The sequence below is a fragment of the Eutrigla gurnardus genome (assembly GCF_963514095.1).
Source record: "Eutrigla gurnardus genome assembly, chromosome: 8".
NCBI lineage: Eukaryota > Metazoa > Chordata > Actinopteri > Perciformes > Triglidae > Eutrigla > Eutrigla gurnardus.
This window is the reverse complement of record NC_139922.1, coordinates 16,141,209-16,165,111: the sequence shown is the minus strand read 5'-3', so window position 1 is coordinate 16,165,111 and position 23,903 is coordinate 16,141,209. Positions and strand designations below refer to the sequence as shown.

Sequence of the window (23,903 nt, the reverse complement as noted above, 5' to 3'; positions counted from 1 at the left end):
TTGTGTTTCAATAAAATCAATGATTATTAAATTAATATTATAATACACAATTCTGCAATTATAATTAATAATGAAACAATTAACTTAAGTATTTAATAATTATTTAATTCAAGTTTTATTTACACATTAGGTGGATGGATGGATATTTGACAATGAGTGTGAATGTGAGTACATATGAACGAAGACACTCTATGCATCATTTTAAGTGCAAACCAGAAGGCACCTGCATCCATTCATTTTTACAATCTACTGCACGTGTTCAGCTCCCATAATGCCTCCTTTTATTTTACAGGGCATTACATACAGACTGGAGATTACAAGCAATGTTGCAGAAAAATAAGGTCAAATAAGAATTTTTACACAGATATGATTAGATATGAGGTTTGTGCATGCACGCAGTACTGTTTATGTCTGAGAGGTATTGGATGCTGCTGCTGCTTAACGTAGGGTGCAGCATCCTGGTGTTGAAGAGGTTAGTTATATAAGGGGCTTCATAAGCATGGATGACTTTTTGACAAAATGCAATGTGATATAATGTGATGTGTGACAAAAAGTCAAGTTTTGGAAACATGCTTTTGGGTGGAGAGGAAAGGAGTATAAGCGTGTGTGTGTGTGTGTGTGTGTGTGTGTGTGTGTGTGTGTGCGTGTGTGTGCGTGGATCAGTCAGAGAAAGTGATCAAAGAAAGACTGAGAGGTTTGAAGGTTGACAGGAATTGTCAAAATGGTTGAAGTATGTGCGTGTGTGCAGATGAGGTAGGATGCAGGTTGAAGGAGCCAGAAGGATATTCTGGCCATAGGCAGGAAGCCTTCTCTGTGTGTGTGTGTGTGTGTGTGTGTGTGTGTGTGTGTGTGTGCGAGTGCGTGTGCCAAGGAAACAGGTCACACGGAGAAGGAAGTTACATAAGCGGGTAGGTTTGGAAGATTTGGGTCATGGCAGCTGAGTTAAATACAAAGGGGCAACACGAGATGGCATTTCCTCTAAAGTGAATTAAACAGTCTTGAAAAGTTTCAAGTGAAGCGACAACACACTCGTTCAAACAAAACAATGCTGATTATACTGACATGGTTTGATTGGTGAAGTGGGGTGCACTGGAAACAGACAGTCCAGCCCAACTGGTATAGAGTTGCATAGTGGGAGGAAGAACTTTGGAGTGCCTAGGTTTCCAGGACGAACAGTCCCATTCATTTTCTGCACAGACAATGTAAAGTGACTCATATTTGGAGCACTCCAAGTCTCCTGGTTGAATCATCAGGTGTGCAGCTGTGTTGGAAAAATATCTGGTTCCTTGATAAATCAGTGAAAGTTACAAGTCTGTGTGCAAAAAAAAGTGATGTCAACTATATATAAATAGCATTTCTGTGGTAAACAAAAGTGTAAAGGCCCTCAAAATATTCTTCTTTAAATGACCTTATTTCTTCTTTTCTGTTAATTAAAATGAAAATTAAAAAGTGTTTGGTGAGTTAGTTATCATGAAACAGTTAAAAAAATAGTTTTATTACTAAATAATAATAATAATAATAATAAAATTACTAATTTGCAGAAAATATTTTTCTTAAAATACAAACAGTTGTCGTTCTCCATTCTGGTGTCATTAACCCAAAAGAAGAGGATGTATTAAGATAACTTAAAATTCAAATTCAAATAGCGCAAGCCAAATCTCACAAGAACAAAATGAGGAAAACAAAAGGGAAATATGACACTTATGTTTGTTTCAGAAATGTGTTTGAGGAGCATTCAAGTCTCATCATCGCTCCGCACAGATCTTATGTTTTGCATCATATGCACTATATCAATAAAGCAATTTATCCAGTCATATTTCAGATACAGCCATTTTTCAACCTCAGCGTTTAGATTATTTAAAAATGTACAAGGCATGAAACACAAATACAGAGTATGTCAAGTATAACACATAAAACACGTGACCTGAGGTACCCGCTTCAGGACTGTCGATGTGAAAATAAGCCGTATAAACCCAAAGATGGCACCTAAACAATAATTTTACAACTGAAAACAATTGCAACTCCTTTAAACAAATGCACCATTGTGGTTTCGGCGATGGCTGAGCCTCAGATTCTCTACTCTGCGTGGTAAGAAAGGAAGCCTTCATGTGGTTCCCTGCTCATCCCTGTGTCTGCAGGGACACTGGGGTCAAAGGGCAAAAGGTTTGCTGGCCATGATATTAACCTTTGGAGGGCCTTTGGAGATCGACGTGCAAATACAAATGCACACCCACACAGCAGTATCCGGGAGCATCTCATGCCCTTCAGGATGAATGTATTGTGGTGTCATATAGATAGTCCTTGTGCGCCCACAGACGGAACAAGAGATACAGAAACGCAGAGAAAGAGAGAAAAGGAAGGACGATATAACAAGAGGGGATATTTGGAGAGAAGCGAGACGGCAGAGATTTTATTAACTTTCAGCTGAACCCATACAGTGCATAAAGAGAGGGTAAAATGTGGCAAAGTTTGAAGGTAAGGCAGAGGAGAAGGAGGTGGGAGGGGGGTGAAAGAGGCACAAAGAAATAAAGAGCTGGAGTCGGCTGGAAAAGGGAGTGTGGGGGTACGTGCACATACGGACAGGTGTCTTAGATGTGGATGTCTCCTGGGTTCTGAGCATCATTGAGATGCCTTATTATACCCGGATGGTGACGGAGTGACAGACGCTCCGTGAGAATGCGAGGTTGGATACAAGTCACTACTTCAAACTCCGTCTCATACATATTCATTTCATTTGATGGACCCTTCCCCCGCCCTCTTCACTCCCTCACTGAAGTACTTTACACAAGTCATCCATAAGAGGAGGTGTGTGTGTGTGTGCATGCGTGTGACTGTGCAGTGTGTGTTGATACACTGGTGTATGTGCCTGCATGCGTGTGTGTGTGTGTGCAGCTGTGTGTACTTCCAGCGTGTATGCAGGCAGACATGTGTGTATCTGGGGGTGTGAGCAGTTTGTCCGTGTGAATATGTGTGTGTGTGTGTGTATGTGCATTTTATAGCAATACTGTACCAGTATTTGTGGAATGGCAAAAGAAGGAGAGAAAGGGCATGACTGAGTGTGTTTATAGCTTGGTGTGTGTGTGTGTGTGTGTGTGTGTGTGTGTGTGTGTGTGTGACTGGCACAAAGAAATCTCAGACAAGTTGGAAGGAGGATCACTGTTGTCTCTGGAGATCTAGTAAGAAGCTCCAAAACAAAAACATACTAAAACTCTACTAAAATTCAGTATATCATCCTGTGTGCTAAATCATGCAGAGCAGGCTACATATTTCAACCGGCCCCGGATCAGCCTCTTATTAATTGTGTGGGGCCACACCAAGCCGTGAACACATGCATTTCCTCACAGTGGTCCTGTGCTGGTGATGGTTTTTAAAGGTCTCTCTGTGTACTTTCATCTATCAGCCTTATTAAACTGTATACTGATGGCTTTACATCCGTATCAAAGATGTGTTAAGTCATTGCTGATGCAAACGGAACATTTCCTGCTGCTGCTTCAAATTAAAAGCTTTCCTCCGATGAACCAGCAGGATGCTTTTATTGTGGAACAATCATAGGAAATATTAAGTGTTTGTCACCATGTTGAGATATGTTTGTTTGCAGTTCGATTCTCCAATAAAAAGTATGGGCAGAAATAGACACAGTGAGCCGTTGAATAAAGACACCACACCAGCATCCACTTCTTTTACATGGCCACACTATGCAGAGGGTAAACAGGCAGCATGATTTGATTGGTCGTGGTTGCTCACGGCTCAGCGCGACTATTCCCAGCACTGTTAATAAAAATGGTGTCATTAGCAGTTCAAGTTTGTCTGAAGCAGTTTAATTAAAATAGCTCTCACAGTCCTGAGGAGGTAAAACTATCCAGACGGAGAAAAAAAGGAGAAGCAAATATTAGAACAATTACTATGACCCCTCATCTTGTGACATTTGTTGTGTCCTGAACTGCCAAACATTAGAAATAATCGACTTGCCATGGTTCTTCCTGTGTCACACAACTGATTTAGGAAGACAAATACTTCCAGCGGTTATTTTACTAAACTAAAACTAGGGTGCGGAGCGGGGGGAGGTCACGGTGGCACAAATCCTTTTGCTGGTTGTGTCGAGTAGAGCGACGCGGCGAAGTGACAGCGTCCGTCAGCGGCTTTCCGGGAGAGGAGGCGAGTGAGCAGCGAAGGAGGACAAGCAGGAAGGAGCGCCCCGTTTGTTTAATCGGCATCCCAACAATGTTTGACAGCTTCCTCTTCTCCCGTTCTCGTTCTCTCTCGGCGAAATGAAGACCATTCTGCAGCGAGTTATGAACTCATTCGTTTAACGGTTTGCGTTTACGAGCCGAGATCACATCGCTTTTATGTTAGTCCAGTGGTCTGACCACAGAATCAAAAAAATATGAAAATAAGAATAAATTGTGAGTGTCCACTTAGTTTTGCACAGTTTTTTTCATGAATTTCATTCTTCCATTGTCTTTCCATTGATTTTTGAAATATTCCTTACAATCACACTCAAAATGCTTGAGTGGAAATCAACGGATGAAACCAGTGTCCTTAAAAAGCACCACACAGGTTTTGCTGCCATGGTCACGTTGTGCACTCGAGCAACACTTTGCCTCTTTTGTTCTGTGAAATACTCCGATGTTACTCGGGACCTGACGAGAGCCGGGCCCACGTTTCTTTGCGGTGGTACAAACCCAGGGACGAGTGCAAAAGCTCATTCCGTGGTCTAATTGTTGCATTCCAGAGTGCTACGGAAACCAGCCTTAAGCCCGTTATTAACCATATGGAGAGTGCCACAGGCCTGGCTGGTTAGAGAGGGAAGCGGTGCTGGATGGGTGCCAAATCCTCCAGGAGGTTGCAAGAGACATTCCCTGCTTTTAATTAAGAATCCAACACTGAGACTGCTATTAGTGATCAGTGTGTAATTAAAAGCCTGAGCAGTGTTACAATCATACAAATATGTCATCGCTTTATTTCACAACTTTTACTTCTAGCTGGGTCTAGCAAAGCTGTTCTAGGGGAATTAAACCATAGGTGTTACAGTGTTTCCCATACATAGAACATTGTGTGGCGCAGCGCCACAGAATCAACACCAAGCGCCACAAATTGATTCTGGGTGGGTTTTTTTTTTTTTCATGCAATTTTGAAATAGATAGATAGAACAGAAATATTGTTCAGTTCATACATCTCCGCATAGCACTCTTTCCTTGTCGTTCTCACACACACACACACACACACACACACACACACACACACACACACACACACACACACACACACACACACACACACACACACACACACACACACACACACACACACACACACACACACACACACACACAGAATATCAACGTAGAATATCATTACTGTTTTTATTATTTCTAACTATTTAAAATGGGTAAAATCTTATTTAATTGCTGGTAGCCCCCCGGAAGGCTACCAGCACAAAAGTATGCTCGACTGTGACTATTGGACAATCAGTGTATTTTCTACCTTCAGTAATAAAGCTCCATCTATTACTTAGATTTCTTATGTGGTCATGGCAGTGTGACCTTGGTGATTTTTTTAGGTTTAAAATGTCCTTTTATACGTTCTTTAACTTGCCAACACACTTTAAAAATGTATATAGAAGTTAAGGTAAAGGTCTGGTCTGGCTTTTTTTTTTTTTTTTTGTCACTGACATTGGGATTTTGTTTTCTGAAAGGTTAATTAATTTGCTTTTAGACATAAGATTTGACAGCAACATTTTAAATATATATACAGTATATTTAAGAGTCAAGGTTTAATTTGAATGGCATGGAACATACGGTATATTATCTATCACAATTTCTAACACAGTGTCAAGAGGGAGACTCTGACCTTGGGATGCACATGCCTACAGACACACACTCTGAACACTGCATTTTCCAACAGATTGTTTCAAAGCTGAACCACATCAGTATGGAAGTGAAACATTTCAGTTGTGCTCATAAGACAACCTCAGGGCCACATAATGACTCCCAGCAGCCAATGACAAGAGCCTTTCCCCACATACGTAAGTACAGTGGACACTGTGCAGAAATCTCCACTGGGCTTAGTCGCAGATCTCCCACAGAGAATGCAGGAGAGGGTGGGAGTCAGAATAATGGTCCAGTGCTGATTCATATCAGGTGATTGCCTGTGACATGTGGTGTTCAGCCAAAGGCCAAAGGCCATTGCGGTAGCGCTGCCCTTTACAACGTCACATTAGGCCTTGCTAATTCGCAGGCAATTAGCCTGGCTGCATGGGAGCTAGCCTGAGGCGACGGGGTCATTAGAGAGCAGCGCAGACTGCAACAAGCCGTTTGGGGAAGGTACGGGTCTAGGCTGCGTTTCTCCATCAGTAAATAATGGAAAGGCCTTCACGATTCAATAAAAAATAACTGCTTTGAATAACCAACATTTACCATTATTAAATTCAAGCTGAATAGTAGAGAGCAGCATAGATTCATCTTACATACCTTTTTCATCTAATCAATTCATCATTAGCCTTTAAAATGTAAAAAAATGTGAAAAAGAAAACAGCATAAAAAGGAAAGCTAATTAATAGAAAACGTAAAATACAAAACTCTGTAGAGCAGTTGGTGAAGGTCAGTATTTATAGTTTGTGATTGCACTTAAAAATACGGATTTGATTACAGACAAACTGCCAAATAAGAGACAAAGACAATAAAGCACAAGAAGAGAAACCCCTGTGTGGCTTTGGTCTCCTGCTGCGTCTTCACTGTGCATCGTGGTAAAGGTGGACTCTAGAGTGGAAGGACACGTTGGTGTGAAAGGGCTACGAGGGGGCTGCAGAGGGCATGGGAAAGTAGAGCGGCCCACTGTGTAGGACGCAGACAGAGCGGGAGCGGTTTCTAAAGATAACATGAGAGAGATAATGCTGTTCCAGTGATAAAAAATAATGCGGGAATGACGCAGCCTGATGCAACGCTGTTTGCATTCCACACCAGTATGCTGTATCTCCATTCGTTTGCTTTAAAAACAGAAATGCTTTTAGGAGCTCCATAAACTTGGCTTTTGCAGTGGTATGCTATCTAATTCCACGTTGGGGTTTTTTTGTCACAGACTCTAAACCTCCTCCTCAGCTCAGCAGAAAGGTTCTCATCATGACTCCGCGGATGAAAAGAGCTCTACATATTCATTGCAAGCTAAGACACAAAAATCTCATGACCTTGGAAAGCATTTGAAAGAGTGTGTGTGCAACACGTGCAGTGAGCTTGTGGTGTTCAACCAGTGTACGTAATCATGTGATTTCTAAGGATGTAAGCTGGTGTGTGTGTGTGTGTGTATATGTGTGTGTGTGTCCTGGATTCAACTCTGCTGTTGCTGCGCTCCCACATTATCATACAGAGCAGACGGAGTGCGTGTGCTGGGTAGTAAAACTCTCCTCTGCTCTCTGACAGTCTCCTCTCTCGTCTCCGACTCCCGCCCCCCCCTCGCCCCTCATCTCCTCTCCTGCCGAGCTCCTCGTGTGTAATCTGCAGACTGCACACGTACGCTGCCTACCTGAGTGGGAGTCTCTCTGTGGGCGTACGTGTATGTGCGTGCACGCAAGTGTGGCGGCGGGTGAAGAAGACGGCGAAAAACGTGGGATCGCGTATGAGCGGTTTTCCTGAAAGCTTGAGCGTTCGCCTCGAGTCGATACATTCAGACAACACAGATTTCAAAGTGCGTGTATGTGTGTGTGCGTGTGCTGGCAACGTGTGAGTCGACCATGTCTGCCGAACGTGGCAGCCAGACGATCTCCGTGTCTGCGTCCCACTGTGTACAGCTGACAGCAATCACCTGAACCAGAGTGAACCAGACTTATGCAACTCTCCCTGTGACGACCACGGCTGGTAGAAAACAAGCCCCACTGTTTTGAGTCGGGTCATCCAGGAAGCAAAAGTACTTTCCAACACACAAATGCGACCCTTTACCCTGAACGACCGCTTCCTTTTGTATCCGTTTTTACCGCTAACATCAGAACAGAAGGGACAAACTGAGTGAGGCGCTTTGACAAACAAGAATAAGAACATTTTTTGTGCATTGTTTAAATGAACTCTGCCTAAGTAGAAGGCAACACAATGTTGGGTTGTGTTTCTCAAAATAAACTCTCTGCACTGATATCATGGATAAACGCCAAAACATGAAAAGAAAATATATATAGCCGCAATGCCATCAGTACAGTGCACAGTTAATGATGCTACTTGAATACACACACACACACACACACACACACACACACACACACACACACACACACACACACACACACACACACACACACACACACACACACACACACACACAGATCAATGAATCTAGAGGTGTAATTATGGGATACTAAAACATCCTGGCAGCCAAATACAAGCAGCAGGAGAAGGCAGTCCTGAGCTGCAGTGAGAGAAGGCCTGAATGGTCTTAATAACCCCGATCCTCTCTCTGTGAACAGAAATGGAATTGACTGAATCCTGCGTGCAGGTAAGAAGCTCTGCCAACACAACCTGGCTTGTATCATAACCTTTTTGTCTCCGTTTCTGGCATGCATCTCTACTCAGGGAATGGTGTGTTGAAGATTATAGACGGGGGAACAAACACAGGTTTGTGAAAGGGAAAGAAGAGAGGAGTGAGTGACTAAGAGAGGAGGAGGAGGAGGAGGAGAGAGAGAGGGTGGGGGGTTGGTGGAGTGCAAGTGCTTGGGAGATGAAGATAGAAAGTGAAAGAGAGAGAGAAATAATGAGAGGAGACGACGAAACATGTCGCTGCTCTCAAAGAGATGAATTGGCTGATAGTTTGCAGACAGCCGTTTCAATGTGTCAGTGGAAGGACTATATCCTCTCCCTTCTTCACTAATAAGATAGAGAATCCCCAAGACACAACCGTAGGGATCTATTCATTTCCCTCCAATAACACAGACACCTTTCTGTTCGTATTAGCCAAGATTTGCATAGCTGCATTTACATAAGGATTTAATAATGTCGTCTGAACACGCCGAAACGCACCTGTCAATCATTCCTGGTTCACTAAAAGGTTTCTGTGCTCTCCGAGACTTCCACTGGATCAGACCTGTGCAGTTTGAGAGCGAGCAATAGGCCGGAGGTTCGATAGCATTTCATCAGTCAAGCGTCAAATCTGCTTGTTGAATGCAAATCTGCGTTCTCATTTCGACGTTTGGAAGTTATAAATAAGTCAACTTGAAACTGAGATCTGTGATCAGCGTCTGCTTGGTGAGAAGGTAGCAGCGCTATGAGTCGCTACAACCAAAAAAAATAATAAGAGGAGCAAAATTAAACAATTATATAACATTTCATGAGCTACATTCAACTACTATGTTGAAAAGTTTAAATTATTAATTGGATATAGACACGTGACAGCATAACGATCAGTAACAGCCCTTTGGAAAATCTCTCCAAACCCAACATTCATGAATTAATCATTTCAAAAGAGACCACAGGCCAACCCCCAGCAAAGACATGATCAATTAAAAATAACAGCAGCAATATAATAACAACCTAAGAATAAATTTCATGGACACTAATTACAAAAACAAGTCATTTGATGGCTTCAAAGACTAATTTAATATCTATGAATGAAATTCCAAAAAGTAATTTTCATTCAATAGCATAAACGTTTTAAGCTACTGACTTCCTCAAATATTGAGATTATGTGACTACAAGATCACAGCTGGAGTGCACTCGGATACATCCGGCTAACCACAGTATTAGACATGTTGACACAGAACTAAGACAGCGAGAGACGCCTAGCCCAAAAAAGCCAGCCTCTACATCACAGAGTACATATCTCTTGTCTCATCTTACCTTCCAGCCGCTACCCGCCTCTCGGTAGTAGGGGAAGTTGTCACAGATCCACTGGTAGATCTCACTTAGGGTCATCCGTTTGCGCGGCGAGCCATTGATTGCAAAGGTGATCAGGCTGGCGTAGCTGTAGGGTGGTTTGCCGTCTCTGTGCTGCGCGGCTTCCTCCTGGTCCAGCGTTGTTCCCGGGTCCAGGTGGATGACTTTCTTGCCAGGCCCGTGCCCGTGATGGTGGCCGTGGTGGTGGTGTCCGTGGTGGTGGCCGTGGTGGTGTCCCGCATCTGCCTTCTGGATGGCTGCCCTCATGCTGAGCTGGGGGAGCCAGTCCATCGAGGTCAGGCTGCTCTCCAGCTCAGAGGTCATGGTGCTCGTAGGCCAAGGGGTCGAAAGGGAAGGGTGAGGGGCTCAGCGACGTGGTGTGTGGAGGATCTCCGGTTGGCTCACTGAGCGGGTGCTGTTCAGCAGCCTTGGCTCAAGTCTGGAAGAGCAGGAGGTTTGTTTACTACACCCATTCATCTCCTTTAGCTGGAGCAGAAAGCACACTTGGCAGAGACACACAGATGCTAACTTGCACATTATTTTCCACATACAGTGTTGCTTTGTATAATGCAAAACCAAATATTTTGGCATGTTCATCACTTGCACATAACTATGATCTGCAGCTGAGCTGTGGACAAGGAAAAAGCTGAATGAAACACTTGTATTCCATTAATTACACAATGAAAGCAGTATGGGAGACTAGGTATGAGTTAAGTATCTTACTCTTCCCATTCCTTTCCATCTTTCTTTGGGCCAAAGCATCTGGGGAAGTCACCACAGTTAAAGGTAGAGTCCTTCCCTCGTGCATCTTCACAAGTCCTTCATTAAGCCACTGCAATGGCCGCCGCTGCAACGCACAAACACAAAAACCACACAAGACGGTGAGCTTGCACTGCCAGGCAGCCTTCATAAGATATTAATATCGCACAACCGCTCAACTGGCCTCGGCATCTGTCCAACCCGATTAAAACTCTTCTCTCCTTCTCTCTCAGTTTTCTGTCTATCTGGATTGCCTCTCACTCTCGTTCGCTCCAAAGTGGAAATGGCAATTGGATCTGCAGAGTGACTAAAAGCTGGGGAATTGTTTTCACAAGTGCCTGCCAAATGGGGGGAACAGCTCGGGAGGAATTCCAACCCTCTAGAGGAGCCGAAAGGCTCGTCCCCTTTCCTTCTCTGTGTAACCCCCCCACACCGCTTTCCCATTCTCTGACTCTCGACGTGCCTCACTCTGCTGTCAACCCCCCCCCCCCAGCGTCTCAGATCCTGTTCAGACAGACACAAACAATGAAAAAAACTCAAGAAGCCTCAACAGTTTAATTTGGAAGCTATTTTTAGAGCAGCTCTGAACTTAAAAATGTGTCCTTTGTTAAGTAGACAAAGTTTTTTTTGTTTTTTTTTTGGAGATGGTGGGGGCTTCTGCAAATACTTTTAGCATGATTCAGGAAAGAGACCAAAGACGATCGCCTGGTACACAAGAGAAATTACTCACCAATTGTTCTGTACTCCAGTCGTCACAGTAACATTCGTAGATTTGTCACTACTGGACTGAGAATGTCATGTAACTGTTACTCATCACTGGAGATGAAGATGCATTCAGACCACACTAGGAATGAACAAAGATTATGGTCTCATTCAGTGCTTTGTGCTTTTAGAATATAAACATACGGCATTCTGGGAAATGCAGGTAAACCTTTGAGTCTTACGAAAGGGAAGGCTACAGAGTGAGTCGATGCCGATGAATAGCTAACAATGGCTGGATGGATTCAGCGTCCTAAGGATAGAGAAATCTACATCTAAACATTCTATCTACCATCCCATGCAGTAACCTTCACATGTCCTTGAACAACAAAGAGCCTATTGGCCCACGCATTTTCCATTCATGCTCACAGTATATAATCAAGGTGGGAGAACTTCAAGGAGCCTGCCTAGCAGCTACACAAACCCCGATCTCTCTTTCCACCAATCCCCCTGGAGAGCCCAATACACAAGGATGAAGAAGAGGAAGGGAAGTACTCAGCTCCTGCAAAAACCTTGTTTTAATTGCAACTCGGGAAAAAAACAACAAATGTTTAGCAGCAGACTCATCAAGCCAGGCAGTGGGACTACGGGGAGGTAAGAGGAGCCGAGAGAAGAGATATGCCCGACGAGGACTCTTGCACACCACCCCCATCTCCTCCTCAAGGCCCTGCTACTCTGGGAGAAGGCATAGCCAACCCCCCTCTTCCAAATCCCAGGAAGCCATCTTAATTAGTGCACCTTTTTTTCCCCCCGCTGAAGGGAAGGTAGCATTGCTAGTTGCAGTGGTGGTGGGTAGGTGGGGATGGGGGTGGTGACACACAAGACACATAACAACAAGTACTTATTTTCCCCTCATTAAAAGGAGACTCAAGCTGCAAATCAGCCCGCCACAAGCCCTGACCTGCTGTGCTGGCGTGGCTGTTGTTGTTGAGGAGTTTGGGAGCGTGGGCTGGCTGCACGGTGTAGCTTCACACCGCTAGCCTGGTGAGGCTTTGGGCTGATGAGTAATGGAAGACAGCGGCGAGAGGGGAGGAGGGGCATGACTTGGCTTCTGGGGAGAGGGACCCTACTCGGAGGGGAGACGCAACCAATTATCTAGTCGACTCAGTCAACTGGTCCCACAGTGACTGGGCTAACCCCAGTACTGTACCTTTTGTTTCTGATATCTGCTGTTTCACATCAGCCTCAGAGGCCCACATGGTATCAGGGGAGAGAAATGATCAGTGCAGAGAAGACAGCTTACAGAACATCTATGCGTATCTTATGGCTATCATTTCTCTATAGAAATGCCCCTTATTGTATGCATAGATGTTGAGTGCTGAGCTAATTGTTCACAGTCATCTGGGTTTAAGGAAACAGCAATTATGTGAGGCAGAGGAAATCATCCCTTTGGTGATGTTCCTTTCAGTACAATTTTGCACTTCAGATAAATATTTGTACAGGGAACGTCCATACAATTGGTATACTGAAAATGGATCTGTTTTCATTCATAAATATATGATTAACTGCAAGATATTAAACTGAATTGATTCATTTAAAGGAGTCATAACCTGGTTTTATACGTATCCAGCCCCCCTTGGATCGCTTTGGATCAATTCGTAAAACTTATTAGAAAAAAAAAAAAAAAATTTAATCAAACATTGAGCTTGTTCTGACCCTTTTTCGTACCGCGATTTTATCACGCGAGATTACGCGCGAGGTTTTGACTGGTCCGGATGTGCATTGTATAATATGTAATGAGGCGCGCGTTGATTCGCCGCAGGAAGGACAGAGCCGGGGGGGCTTGCCTGCATGCAGACTCCAAAACATAATGGCGGCGCTTCGGCGATTTCAGGTAGCGGACGGGGCGGGGTTGGGTGGTGAAAGAGGGGTGGGCTTATGCAAGTAGCCGCCACGGTGACGTCACCGAAGGCGCAGAATCAAAATCTCGTGCTTTAGGAATGCACACCCTTGTGTGCTATTCCTGTTCGGAAAAAGAGCAGAAGCGAAAAAACGGCGCCACTTTCAAACTCCAGCCTTTCAGGCAAGTTTCAACTGAGGTCAAACACAGATATGCATGTTTTAACAAGAGAAATTGCGATTTCCTGGTGATGACTCCTTTAAAGTAAATTTCATGAAGGATAAAAAAAGAAAAATAACAAAATCGCTGATAGCACATCTCCATGCTACAGGGCAGGAGAAACTTATTGTAACACAATGATTGGGGGCTCACCCAGGATCCCAATCCCTGCACAATAATGGTCAAAACCCCACAAGATTCAAGGCTGTATCATGGATCAGGAAACATCAAACACGTTACCAACCAGACGGATTTCAAAGAGTTGTAGTTAAATAGAAAATAAATGTAGCAAAGAGGGGATTTTCTGGCAGCTGATCATACAGAAGTAGGAGTGTTTGATTAAAAGATTTCAACGCTTGTAGTATAAATATGCACAGGAACATGAATTTTCAGAGATGGACATTTGGCTAACATTAGTAGGTATCAAAAGCGGTTCAAAATCTGGCAAAAACTTGAATAAGTGGCGTCTCAGATTTTAATGACTTATCTGCCAACAAAAAAAAAAAGCATGTAAAAAGTTAACTTTGGTAACTTGTAAAGTTGTGAGCCATTACCTGGCACTTCCAGAAAAGATTACAAGCATTAATATAAAAAGAAGAGCAGGGATTTGGATGTTTATGAACAAGACATCTTTCTCCTCCAAAAGACTTTAAATACATCACTCTGCACCGTGGATGGAGCTTTCATGACTGGGAACATTGTCCCTTTAAAAGAGTTGAGGGCCCGTGTGTGATTGAATGTATTCACCCATTAGACTTTGTAGCTGTGATGCACTCACTCAGCTGTATGCATCACTAACAGCTAACAGTCCCCTGCTGCTAGCAGGCTTTTAGACTGAGAGAGGCTTTACAGTTCTGCATTTTAATAGAGAACTTTGAATGGAGTGACAGGGAATGGGTGAGAGAAGGGAGGGAGGGAGGGAGCCAAAAGAAAGAGGCATCAAAATATTTTCAGAGGAAAATGAAGTAATGACAAAATACCCACCCGGAGTGCGCAAAGCAGAGGGGGTTTCTGGGAAGGACTGCCTTGGCAACAGTAAGGCTAATGTGTCAAAAGAAAGTCTGTCGGCATACTGAGCGCTGTCACGTCTAGGAGTGTGGGCCATTCAAAGGAAGGAGGAAAAGGTCCAAAAAGCAGTATTGAACGTCTTAATTACTTTCTGCTTCAGCACCAGAAAACATACCCCTGAAAAGGTTCAATTATAAGACATCAAGGCAAATCAGTTGCCCTTATGATGGCTGCTTGCTCATCTCTCAATGGAGCTGGGTTAAGCAATTATAGTTTGATACTGTCTACTTATTCTCAAAGGAGACCTGGAGAGGCATCAATGTAATGCACCTTCTCTGGCTGAGATGCAGTTTTGTGGCCTTAAGCCTTACAGCGAGTGGTCAGGCGAACTAATGTTTGAAAGAGAAAAAAATAACGGGTAAAAAAAATAACGTTTTAAAAAGTCATACAGAGAAAGGATGACAATTTATCAGTGACTGAACAACACTTTCATCAGTGGCTTCTGATCGCTGGCCCGTGTCAATCAATTGGCATCTCAAATGAAACAGAACAAACGGATTAATGCAATTGTTCTCAGGTCTAAAAGAACATCTGATTAAAAGAAGGCAAGAAAATCAGTGGGTTCCACTGAATCCCTGAAGGTCTGGAATAAAATATTTAACTCGCTAAGCCCACACAGAATATAACACCTGAAAACATCTGCTAAGGTAGAGGGAGTTAGCGACCCTGAAGACTTACCACTGCCGACGAGGAAATAAGCTATCACAATTCCACATTCTGACAACGGCAAAGTTAAAAAGGCATATTTTTGTCATAAATAAAACATAGGAGTGCAGCATTTTCGGCAAACTCCCCCAACGCAAGGTCCCAAGAGAGCGATGGGATGCTGTTTGTGAACTCAAGCTTTGCGAAGTAAAAGGGGGCTATAGCACTGCATCACCACGACTCAAAACTACATTTTCACATCCAGCCCTATTCAGGGAGGACTAGTCCTCTTTAAAAATTCATTAATTTACAGCAAAAATAGATTAAAGAGCCCAACCTAAAAAGTTTGGCTGTGAATAGCATTAATAATGGAGACGAGCATCCCAAACCTAGAGGGCTCTGGCTCAGAGGCATGGCTTAGGTTTTGTTGCGCTTTATAATGGAGAGTCATTTACATTTTTTAGAAGTATTACAGCTTTTTGATGCTTGTTTATAATTACATTGTTTTACATGCAAATTGGCTAACAATTGTTACTCATTAAAACATAACCAGGAGAGACTAACAACACTATCGGCTTGTCAAGACACCAGGCTTTACATCAGGTTCACAACAGACCCTTTGCCCTGAACTCCTGTTGCTGGCAGCACTGCTCCCAAGTTCAATCCAAATGACAGCCCTTTAAAAGTGATCATCCCCCCCAATCATATCTTTTACATCTTTCTCTTTCAAATCGCAGCAACGCTGTCCGAACGGAATCAAAGAGGATTTTGACAAGATAAAAGGATTTGCTGCATTTGAATCCAAATTATGTGTACTTTCCCGGGGAAAGACAAAAATCACACTGACTGGGAGCACTCAGAGAACTTAAAGGCCTTCCCAGCCTGAAGATCCAGCATACTGGTAAACCAACAACTAAGGAACAGCTGATTGGGGATGATGGGTTTCACTCATTTGCCGGGATCCGGTAATAACTTCTAATATCATGTCAATTCAATAATCTTCGTCTAAACGATGATTTAAACAGTCGATTATTGATGTGACCTGAGGTAATTAAAATGACCTGTTGACCTAGCAACGTTGCAGCGGTCTGATAATTACGGAGGTAAATTAAAGGGCTTTCTGCTGAAGCAAACGAGACCTCTTCCTCACCTCTTTTAATAGCCGTAGCCAAGCCATCTTCCAGCATGGCAGTTTATCAACAGCCGCTCCGGCGGAAGCGTTCACGATAAACAGTGGAAGACGAAGATGCTCGCAGGCATCAGTCCACACAACTGAAGGGAGTGGGTGTTGGTGTTTGCTAAAAGCATAATCTTACTGAGTGAGTCCTTAAGTAAACAGATCTTTTCTCCAAGGTTAAACACAGATTCAGTATGGCAGTGGTATGAAAAGGCGAGTGTATAGTCTGTCTGCTTACAGGGATCAACACTTTGGCTAAGACACACAAACATCTCATCCAAACGGTTCGTCTGCACTTGTGAGCTGTTGAACATTTCTTTCATTATCCCCAGATATGGGTGCAACTATTTCTTTCTATTCCATTTTTTTTTAACTGCAATGACACAGAGCCAGTTCAAAATCAGCAAAGATTCCTTGAACAAAACACATTTTGTCATAATCTTAAGTGTCTTAACTCCATGATGTTTTTTAATTGGGTTGCAAACCGTTTTTTTGGCAGACATTGAGAAGAATGACCGGCTGCCCAACATAACTTATAAAGTCACACGAAAAGAATATATTAGAAGTCATAATTAATATGCAGGAAGACAACATAAAATGTTGACAGCCGTGGCTGATTCATTTACCAATATAACCGAGAATAAAAATGGACTATTCATCAACTCTAATTGTATTCTGTATTTATGAATTTTATTTATAATTCAGGAATTGAATTATTGAAAAATTGCTGCTTTGGATTGATGTGGGTAACTTGCGTGGTGCTATTTTACTGATTTCTTTGTATACACTAGTTGCAACCCTTTATTGCATATTGTTTACTCGTGGTATTATTATGTTACCCCCGTTTTAAAACTGTTTAAAACTGCAAACCCCTCCATTTCACCTTTGAAGTTCACTAAACTTCAAGTATACCAGCTCTCCCTTTTTAACACTTGACTCACATAGCCCTGTGAATGTTTGGGCAGCTATTTCCTTGTGTAAATTCTGTTATTCTATAGGTGCAGCTGTACCGTGACTGACCTGGAGAAATAACATTGAATAAATAAATGTGTGTTTAATCATCTTCCCACAGGTTTATTCTCTGTGGTAATTGTGATTATGTCATTGCCTATGTTAAATGGCCGAACACCACAAGCATCATATTACACTGGATTACATTTTCTGAATTTTTATGGTTTAACTTTACCCTTTATGAGACACAGTTAATGTTTTCTTCTCTTGATTTAAGAAGGGGAAATTATTTTTCTGCCCATTTTAAAAGCTCTTATAGCTAATCATTTTCTAACATGGGCAAGACGTTGTCTAAGCCATACATACACGTCAAAGTTACGTATCATTATTATGCTCAGCGTGCTGCTTTGCAGTCATAATCCAGATGTGCATGGATCAACATGGAGGTTACATATGAGTGTGTGATATTGTCTTCCTGCAGAGAATAGAGTTAATGATGTAAATGGTCCTCTGGTTCTTTCACGTTGATGCCCAACGAACATCCGTTACACTGGCATCTATATCAATGCCTTAAGTGTATCTACAAACACCCTTTAATTCAACTTTCAGTCATTAATACACCCATTTCTTAGCAGTGCATTTGCTGACATTGACGGTAATTACAACGACCTTTCCGATGATAAAACAGAAATCAGTAAAAACGTTATGAGGGTTCCTTCTCTTCGCGTTTCTCGCGATTCTGCACAACGTTTTAATGAGGCATTTAGGGGCCTATGAGTGATCTACCGAGAAAGTCTACAATGGCAATCAGCAGTGAGTGTGGCAGCTGTTCGGCAATTAAAAAGCCAAATTACCCTCAATCAACACCATTTACAAGCGCAAGTAAATCTCAGAGCAAATAATGATGAGAGAAATCTGTTCAGACAGCTCTCATCTTGATAGGAATTAGAGGCACATCCAAATCAGGAACAAGGTACTCTCTCAAACGTTTTCTCAGTCCGTCGCCCACAAACAAACAAGCGCACACACACACACATCTTGTATAGTATTCGCTGGCTCTTCCCACTGCAGCATGATGAGAGATAATGACTCCTTAACTGTATAAGATGGTCACTGTTCATGGTAAGGTACGGGGTATTGTCTTGTTATGGAAGGAGACTATACCACTCCATCTGAGGTGTTCTATGGAAAAGAAACCCATAGTTGGTGAGCATGACGGCACCAATCAAGAGACTCTGCTTACTGGAAAATGGCTAAATAAAAGTGACCAGTTATGGCAAATTGCAGTCTCTTCTGTGTGCACCGGGTAAACCAAGACGTTTTCACCCATGCATGTTATTTAGTGCCGTCTCCATCTAATACGATGCACATCTCAATTTTAATTCTGTCAATGACGTTAACTCTAAACTAAATGTTAACACCAGTTTATATGGTGTAAATCTGACTCGACATATAAGTCCAAATGCTGCCTATGTACAAAACATGGAGAGCCACTGAAAATGACACATCCTGTAAAAAAAAAAAAAAATGTGTGCAGGCTGATAACCATGAAACATGACTCGATGCATAGACATAATTACATGCAACATACTGCACATCCATTCTGTAAGAAATGGGAATAATGTAAAAACTATACAGACATATAAGCACAAAAACAGCCATACATATAAACCTAGCCATACAAAATACGTTATGCTGCGAAACAAAGTTGGTTAAACGTCATGAATGCCCGAGTGGACTGAAATATCCCCCCTTCTGGTTCCACTTTACAGTCCAGTTAATGCGTTTTAAACTTTGTAGTTGATTCAATGAAAGCTAAAAAAAAAAATGTCATCTCCATACAATTACGTCGCCGCCGACGGAGACTCGTCTTCGGCCAGGCTGGTGAGCTTCCACCGGTATCACTTCAAAGTGTTTTCGGCGGCGCGAGGCACCGTCCTCCTCCCCGTCCAACACAATTCACCGCCCGCAAACTTAAAATAAGTTGACTCGAGCCGACGGACGTTTTGGGGTAAAGACGAACGCGACATTGTCCATCATGACAGCGAACTTGTCATGTTGCCCGTCTACCGCCAAATAAAAGCACTAGCTATCACTTACTTCCCGGTAAATCACGACTCTTGTCATAAACCTTCATGACTGACATTCTGCTGAGGCTACTCACCCTCGTAGGTAAATAGGAACCGGCTCAATTTTTTTTGTACTCTGCTCCAGACGCCGTTTCTGCACTTGAAAAATCCCCCCTTCCGAAGACAAAAGCTCCAGCGGTGGCTCGCCGCCGTCCCCTCGGGCTGCGTGCACGGCGCTCCGCGGGCGTCAAACTGACCGCTGACCAGTGGTCACTCACGACAATCACGACGGGCGGACTCGACCCGCAATTCGCCTTTGCGCTCAACCGACGCGAAGATCCCGGGTCTCTGTGCTCCGCGCGGCTGCCGCTGAACCACCGGAACTACTTCCAGCGCCAGCCGGAGCACGTTGAAGATAAATTCATGCACCACAATAGGAAAAACGAAATCACATCCATTTAACTAGTTCCCAGTGTTAATGAGATGCTACCAAGACGCACAAAGACCTACCATAATGAGGCTACGGGTAGCATTTGATAACTAATAACAGTTACACTGTTACATCATTATCATACTGTTTAGTTAGGGTTTATGCATTTGCTAAGTAATCACCATATATCAGATGGACCCTAATAGTATCACTCATTACTTAATACTCATTATTATATGTATTATGATAAATTATTAAAACATGGCAGTGCATTTGGCTGTTTTGCAAAAAGGGGTAAAACTATATAAACCACTGTCTGTGTGACACACAAATAATCATTCAATTTACTGCTCAAACTGCAACTACCGGTAAACATTTGCTGTTATAGTGTCATGTTGTGGCACCTGGTAGCCCATATTTCATTGTTCCGTTGCAGCAACACATTGAGGGCTTGGTGGTATCTGTTACAGTTGAGGTATGCCTCAGTTAAGACTGCCTGTGTTGATTAAATGTAGGGAGAAACTTCATGTGAAGCACAGCGCACCCACCTGGACAGGACGTCAGTCAGAGCACCATGTTGAAGCTGAAGAGTTCATGTATTGAATATATATATTGGTTGTATTTGTTTTTTCTGCAAGCAACTATAGGCTCTAGATGCAAATTTTGACTGACTGTGTATTAAAAAAAACACAAGGATTTTCCTCTCAGTATTTAGGATGCCCTCAAAGTTCTTGACTAGGATATTAACCACTAAATATAAGTATAGCTCAGATCTGGAAGGTGAAAGTAGCTCCTGTTATTGTGAACAACAGTTTTATCTGTTAACACCTCATGGTAGTTTCCCTACAGACAGCTTCAACATCTGTGCTATAGGCTATAATTTGTGACATGTGACTTAACTCAAATAGCTCAGTTGATGCGTATGCAAGAGAACGCAAAGACAGGACAGTGGCAAAGCCAGCTGTAAATCTATGCAGACATAACAGGCTTCTGTACACATTTTAGCGAGAGTGTACAAATCCTCCAAACACTCAGCTCCATAGCTGTTTGCTGAGGAGTTAGCACACAGCTAACTCCATAATCCCATCATAAAGCTTGCAATTTGCATGCATTAAGAGAAGACGGGTGAAACAATACACTCAATAAAATAAGTCAGACACAGAGACACAGTTTGTTGAAATCCCCATTGATGTCTGATGTGAAACGCTTTGTTGTTGAAATGTTGCAAAAATAAACTTAAATGCTTATTAAGACCGTCATGATGCTGGCAAGGAGTGCAAATGAAAAACAGGGGCTATTAGGCCTGACTTGCAAATAGCAGCAGTTTTAGCTTATTGTTACTCCACTTTACGTGTCTTCTTTATGAGTAAAATACATCTTATGGAAGTGATAGAATTAAGAGTCACATACAGTGCATCCGGAAAGTATTTTGTTAAACCTTCCGGATGCAAATGGGTGTGCCAAGTTTGTAGCATCATACTCAAAAAGGCTGTAATTGGTGCCAAAGGTGCTTCAACAAAGTATTGAGCAAAGGTTGTCAATACATATGTACATGTTATATTTCTGTTTATTTTTAATACATTTGCAAACATTTAAAATAAGCTTTTTTCACTTTGTCATGTGTGTAGAATTTTGAGGAAAGAAATGAATTTAATAGATTTTGGAATAAGGCTGCATGGTGGTGTCGCCTCACAGCGAGGTTCGATTCCCGGTTCGGGTTCCCTCTGTATGGAGTTTGCATGTTCTCCCCTTGTCAGCGTGGGTTCTCTCCGGGTTCTCCTGGGTTCCTCCCATAGTCCAAAGACATGCAGGATGGGTTAACTGATGACTCTAAATTGGCCGTAGGTGTGAATGTGAGTTCCTCCCGCGACCCCGAATACAGGATAAGCAGTAGACGATGGATGGATGGAATAAGGCCATAACATAACACAATGTGGATAAAGTGCAGCGCTGTGAATACTTTCCGGATGTAACTCCATAATTTTTGTCTCATGCAAAGACTGTATGAGCAAATTAAGGACGAGGAGGCCGAGAACTTAATGACACTTTGCATCCCCTCAAGACAAACACCGTACACGATATAGAAATAAGCTGTTGTGTAAAGTTTGCTTCATCAATATGCTTTAACGGTGATGTGTGTGTTCTGTAACATGATGAGGAAGCTTGACCTTCAAATGTGACATCAGGGCTTTTTTCACATTATTCTGCATTTATCTGCTGCTTGTTATTCCTTTATAATAAACATGATTTTGTGACATCACAACTTGGAAACAACCAAGGAACGATTAACTTACATGAGTGTGATGTGGATAATTCAGACCTCCAGTGTAGCCTACATATAGAAAGTAATTTTCAGTGAAGAAATGTTGTGTCTAATGTGCATATTTGGATATTGTTGGCTTTTCAATTAGGAAAAATGTATATTTTTAACAATCATTTTGGACACTAATATACATTTTTTTATATTCTAAATGTCTTAATGGGATGTGTAAACCTCCTGCAAATCCACTACTAGTACATTTCTGATCTGGATGGTGGATATGTTTATATAGGGTCCCCCATAAAGTTTGAATAATTTTCAAATGTCGTCTTTTATAGCACCAAACACATGTTATGCATTAATTAATTTCACCTGGGTAATTGTGACACATAAGGTAGTCATTGCACCTGGTCAAATGTGATTACAGATGCCCTTAAATCGGAATAAACAGAGGATTGTGTCTGAAAACAAATCATTTCAACTTTATGGCCGGCCCTGTATATCATTTTTTCTTCTGGGCCAACTGTTGTAATCTGTGAGTCGCCCACCAGAGGGCTCTCTAGGTTAAGACAATGTGTTGCCATAGTTCAAAACGACCGAAGGTTTGTCATTGAATGTGCACTTATCTGTGTTTTGCATTAATATAATTAGATTTACTTAAGCGTTGCAAACCGGTTAATTAAATGAGACTTTATGACGCCACGTTCACCTCAATAGGCGCCATTCCTTTAACAGTCATGTCTTTGTGTGCAAGTATGTATGTTGATGTGGTGTTATGTTTGTGTCGTGGACGTGATAAGATGGGAGGCTGGTATCGAGGAAGAAAGCAGCCCGTCTGTTGTTGTCGATAATCAGGAGGAATGTGTCTTACATGGGTGCTTCCCCTCACGTTGTGATGATTGGGCAGCGCGACATGGCATTCAAAAGGAGGCAGGCGAGCTCATCACAGACGAGCTATTTCTTAAAGTGGGAGGCTAACGAGCGCAACACATATCTAAGCGACACGTCGAGGATTTCCATTTTAATACCTGCGTTTTGGGGGCTTTACGTGTCTTCTTTATGAGTACAATATCTGATACACGTGATAGAATTACGAGTTGAGTCGCGCAACTTCATCATTTTTGTCCTTATGCACAGACTGTTCTCGCTCTCGGCGTGTTTTTGTCTCGCGAGTTCGTGTTTGAACAGTTGTGTCGAAACAAACACCCGAAGCGACGTGGAAATGAGCTTGTTGCGCAAAGTTTGCTTTATTAATATGCTTTAATGGTGATGCGTGTGTTCAGCAACGCGTCTGTTGATAGAGAGAGAGTTCAGAGCTACAACGTGGCAACAACTACCGACTCGTTTCAATGGAAACTTGAGGAAAGTGCATCAGACGAAATTAATTAAAATGGGCTGCGGTTTGAAATAGTCATACACAGCTGCGGGCCTACTTTTGATTATTTGTTTCATTCATTCTAATAAAACATATTACTGGTCGTCGTCTGTGTTCTGTGGGAATGAATAGATGCCTTGTAATCCTAACTGTGTGACAGAGCTTTCTGTGTATACGGGTTTATGTAATGTATCCGCTCTCTCGACCCTCTTCTTGCGCCACAATCAATGTGCCTGATTTGAGTGTGCTGCGTGCGTTTAGCCTCTATTACATTTTAACAAATGATTAAACGTGTGGATGTAGCCTACACACACAGACTGTATAGACTGGCACCGGATTACATTGGAGAAAACATGGAGTTATGAAGAGCGGATTTATGGACGTAATTTATGGGGAAAACACCCCAAATGGAATCGGAAAAATATGTGATGTTTGTGTGCTCAGATTGGACTGAGTTACACCCAGCAGCGACACTCGTCGCCCCTGGCACCGGGACAGCGAGA

The 23,903-nt window shown here is 42.6% G+C and overlaps 1 protein-coding gene across 1 annotated transcript in view; it reads right to left on the bottom strand.

The window, feature by feature from the left end:
- Positions 1-19,662, bottom strand: part of LOC311017389 (forkhead box protein J3-like) — a 47,441-nt gene extending 27,779 nt beyond the window's left edge. The window contains exons 1-3 of the mRNA XM_084015688.1: positions 19,431-19,662; positions 10,572-10,695; positions 9,813-10,287 (exon numbers count right to left, since the gene is read on the bottom strand). Of these exons, the coding sequence (XP_083871814.1) occupies positions 9,813-10,172 (360 nt within the window). The 5' untranslated portion in view covers positions 10,173-10,287; positions 10,572-10,695; positions 19,431-19,662. The remainder of the gene's footprint in view (positions 1-9,812; positions 10,288-10,571; positions 10,696-19,430) is intronic.
- Positions 19,663-23,903: the final 4,241 nt, after the last annotated feature.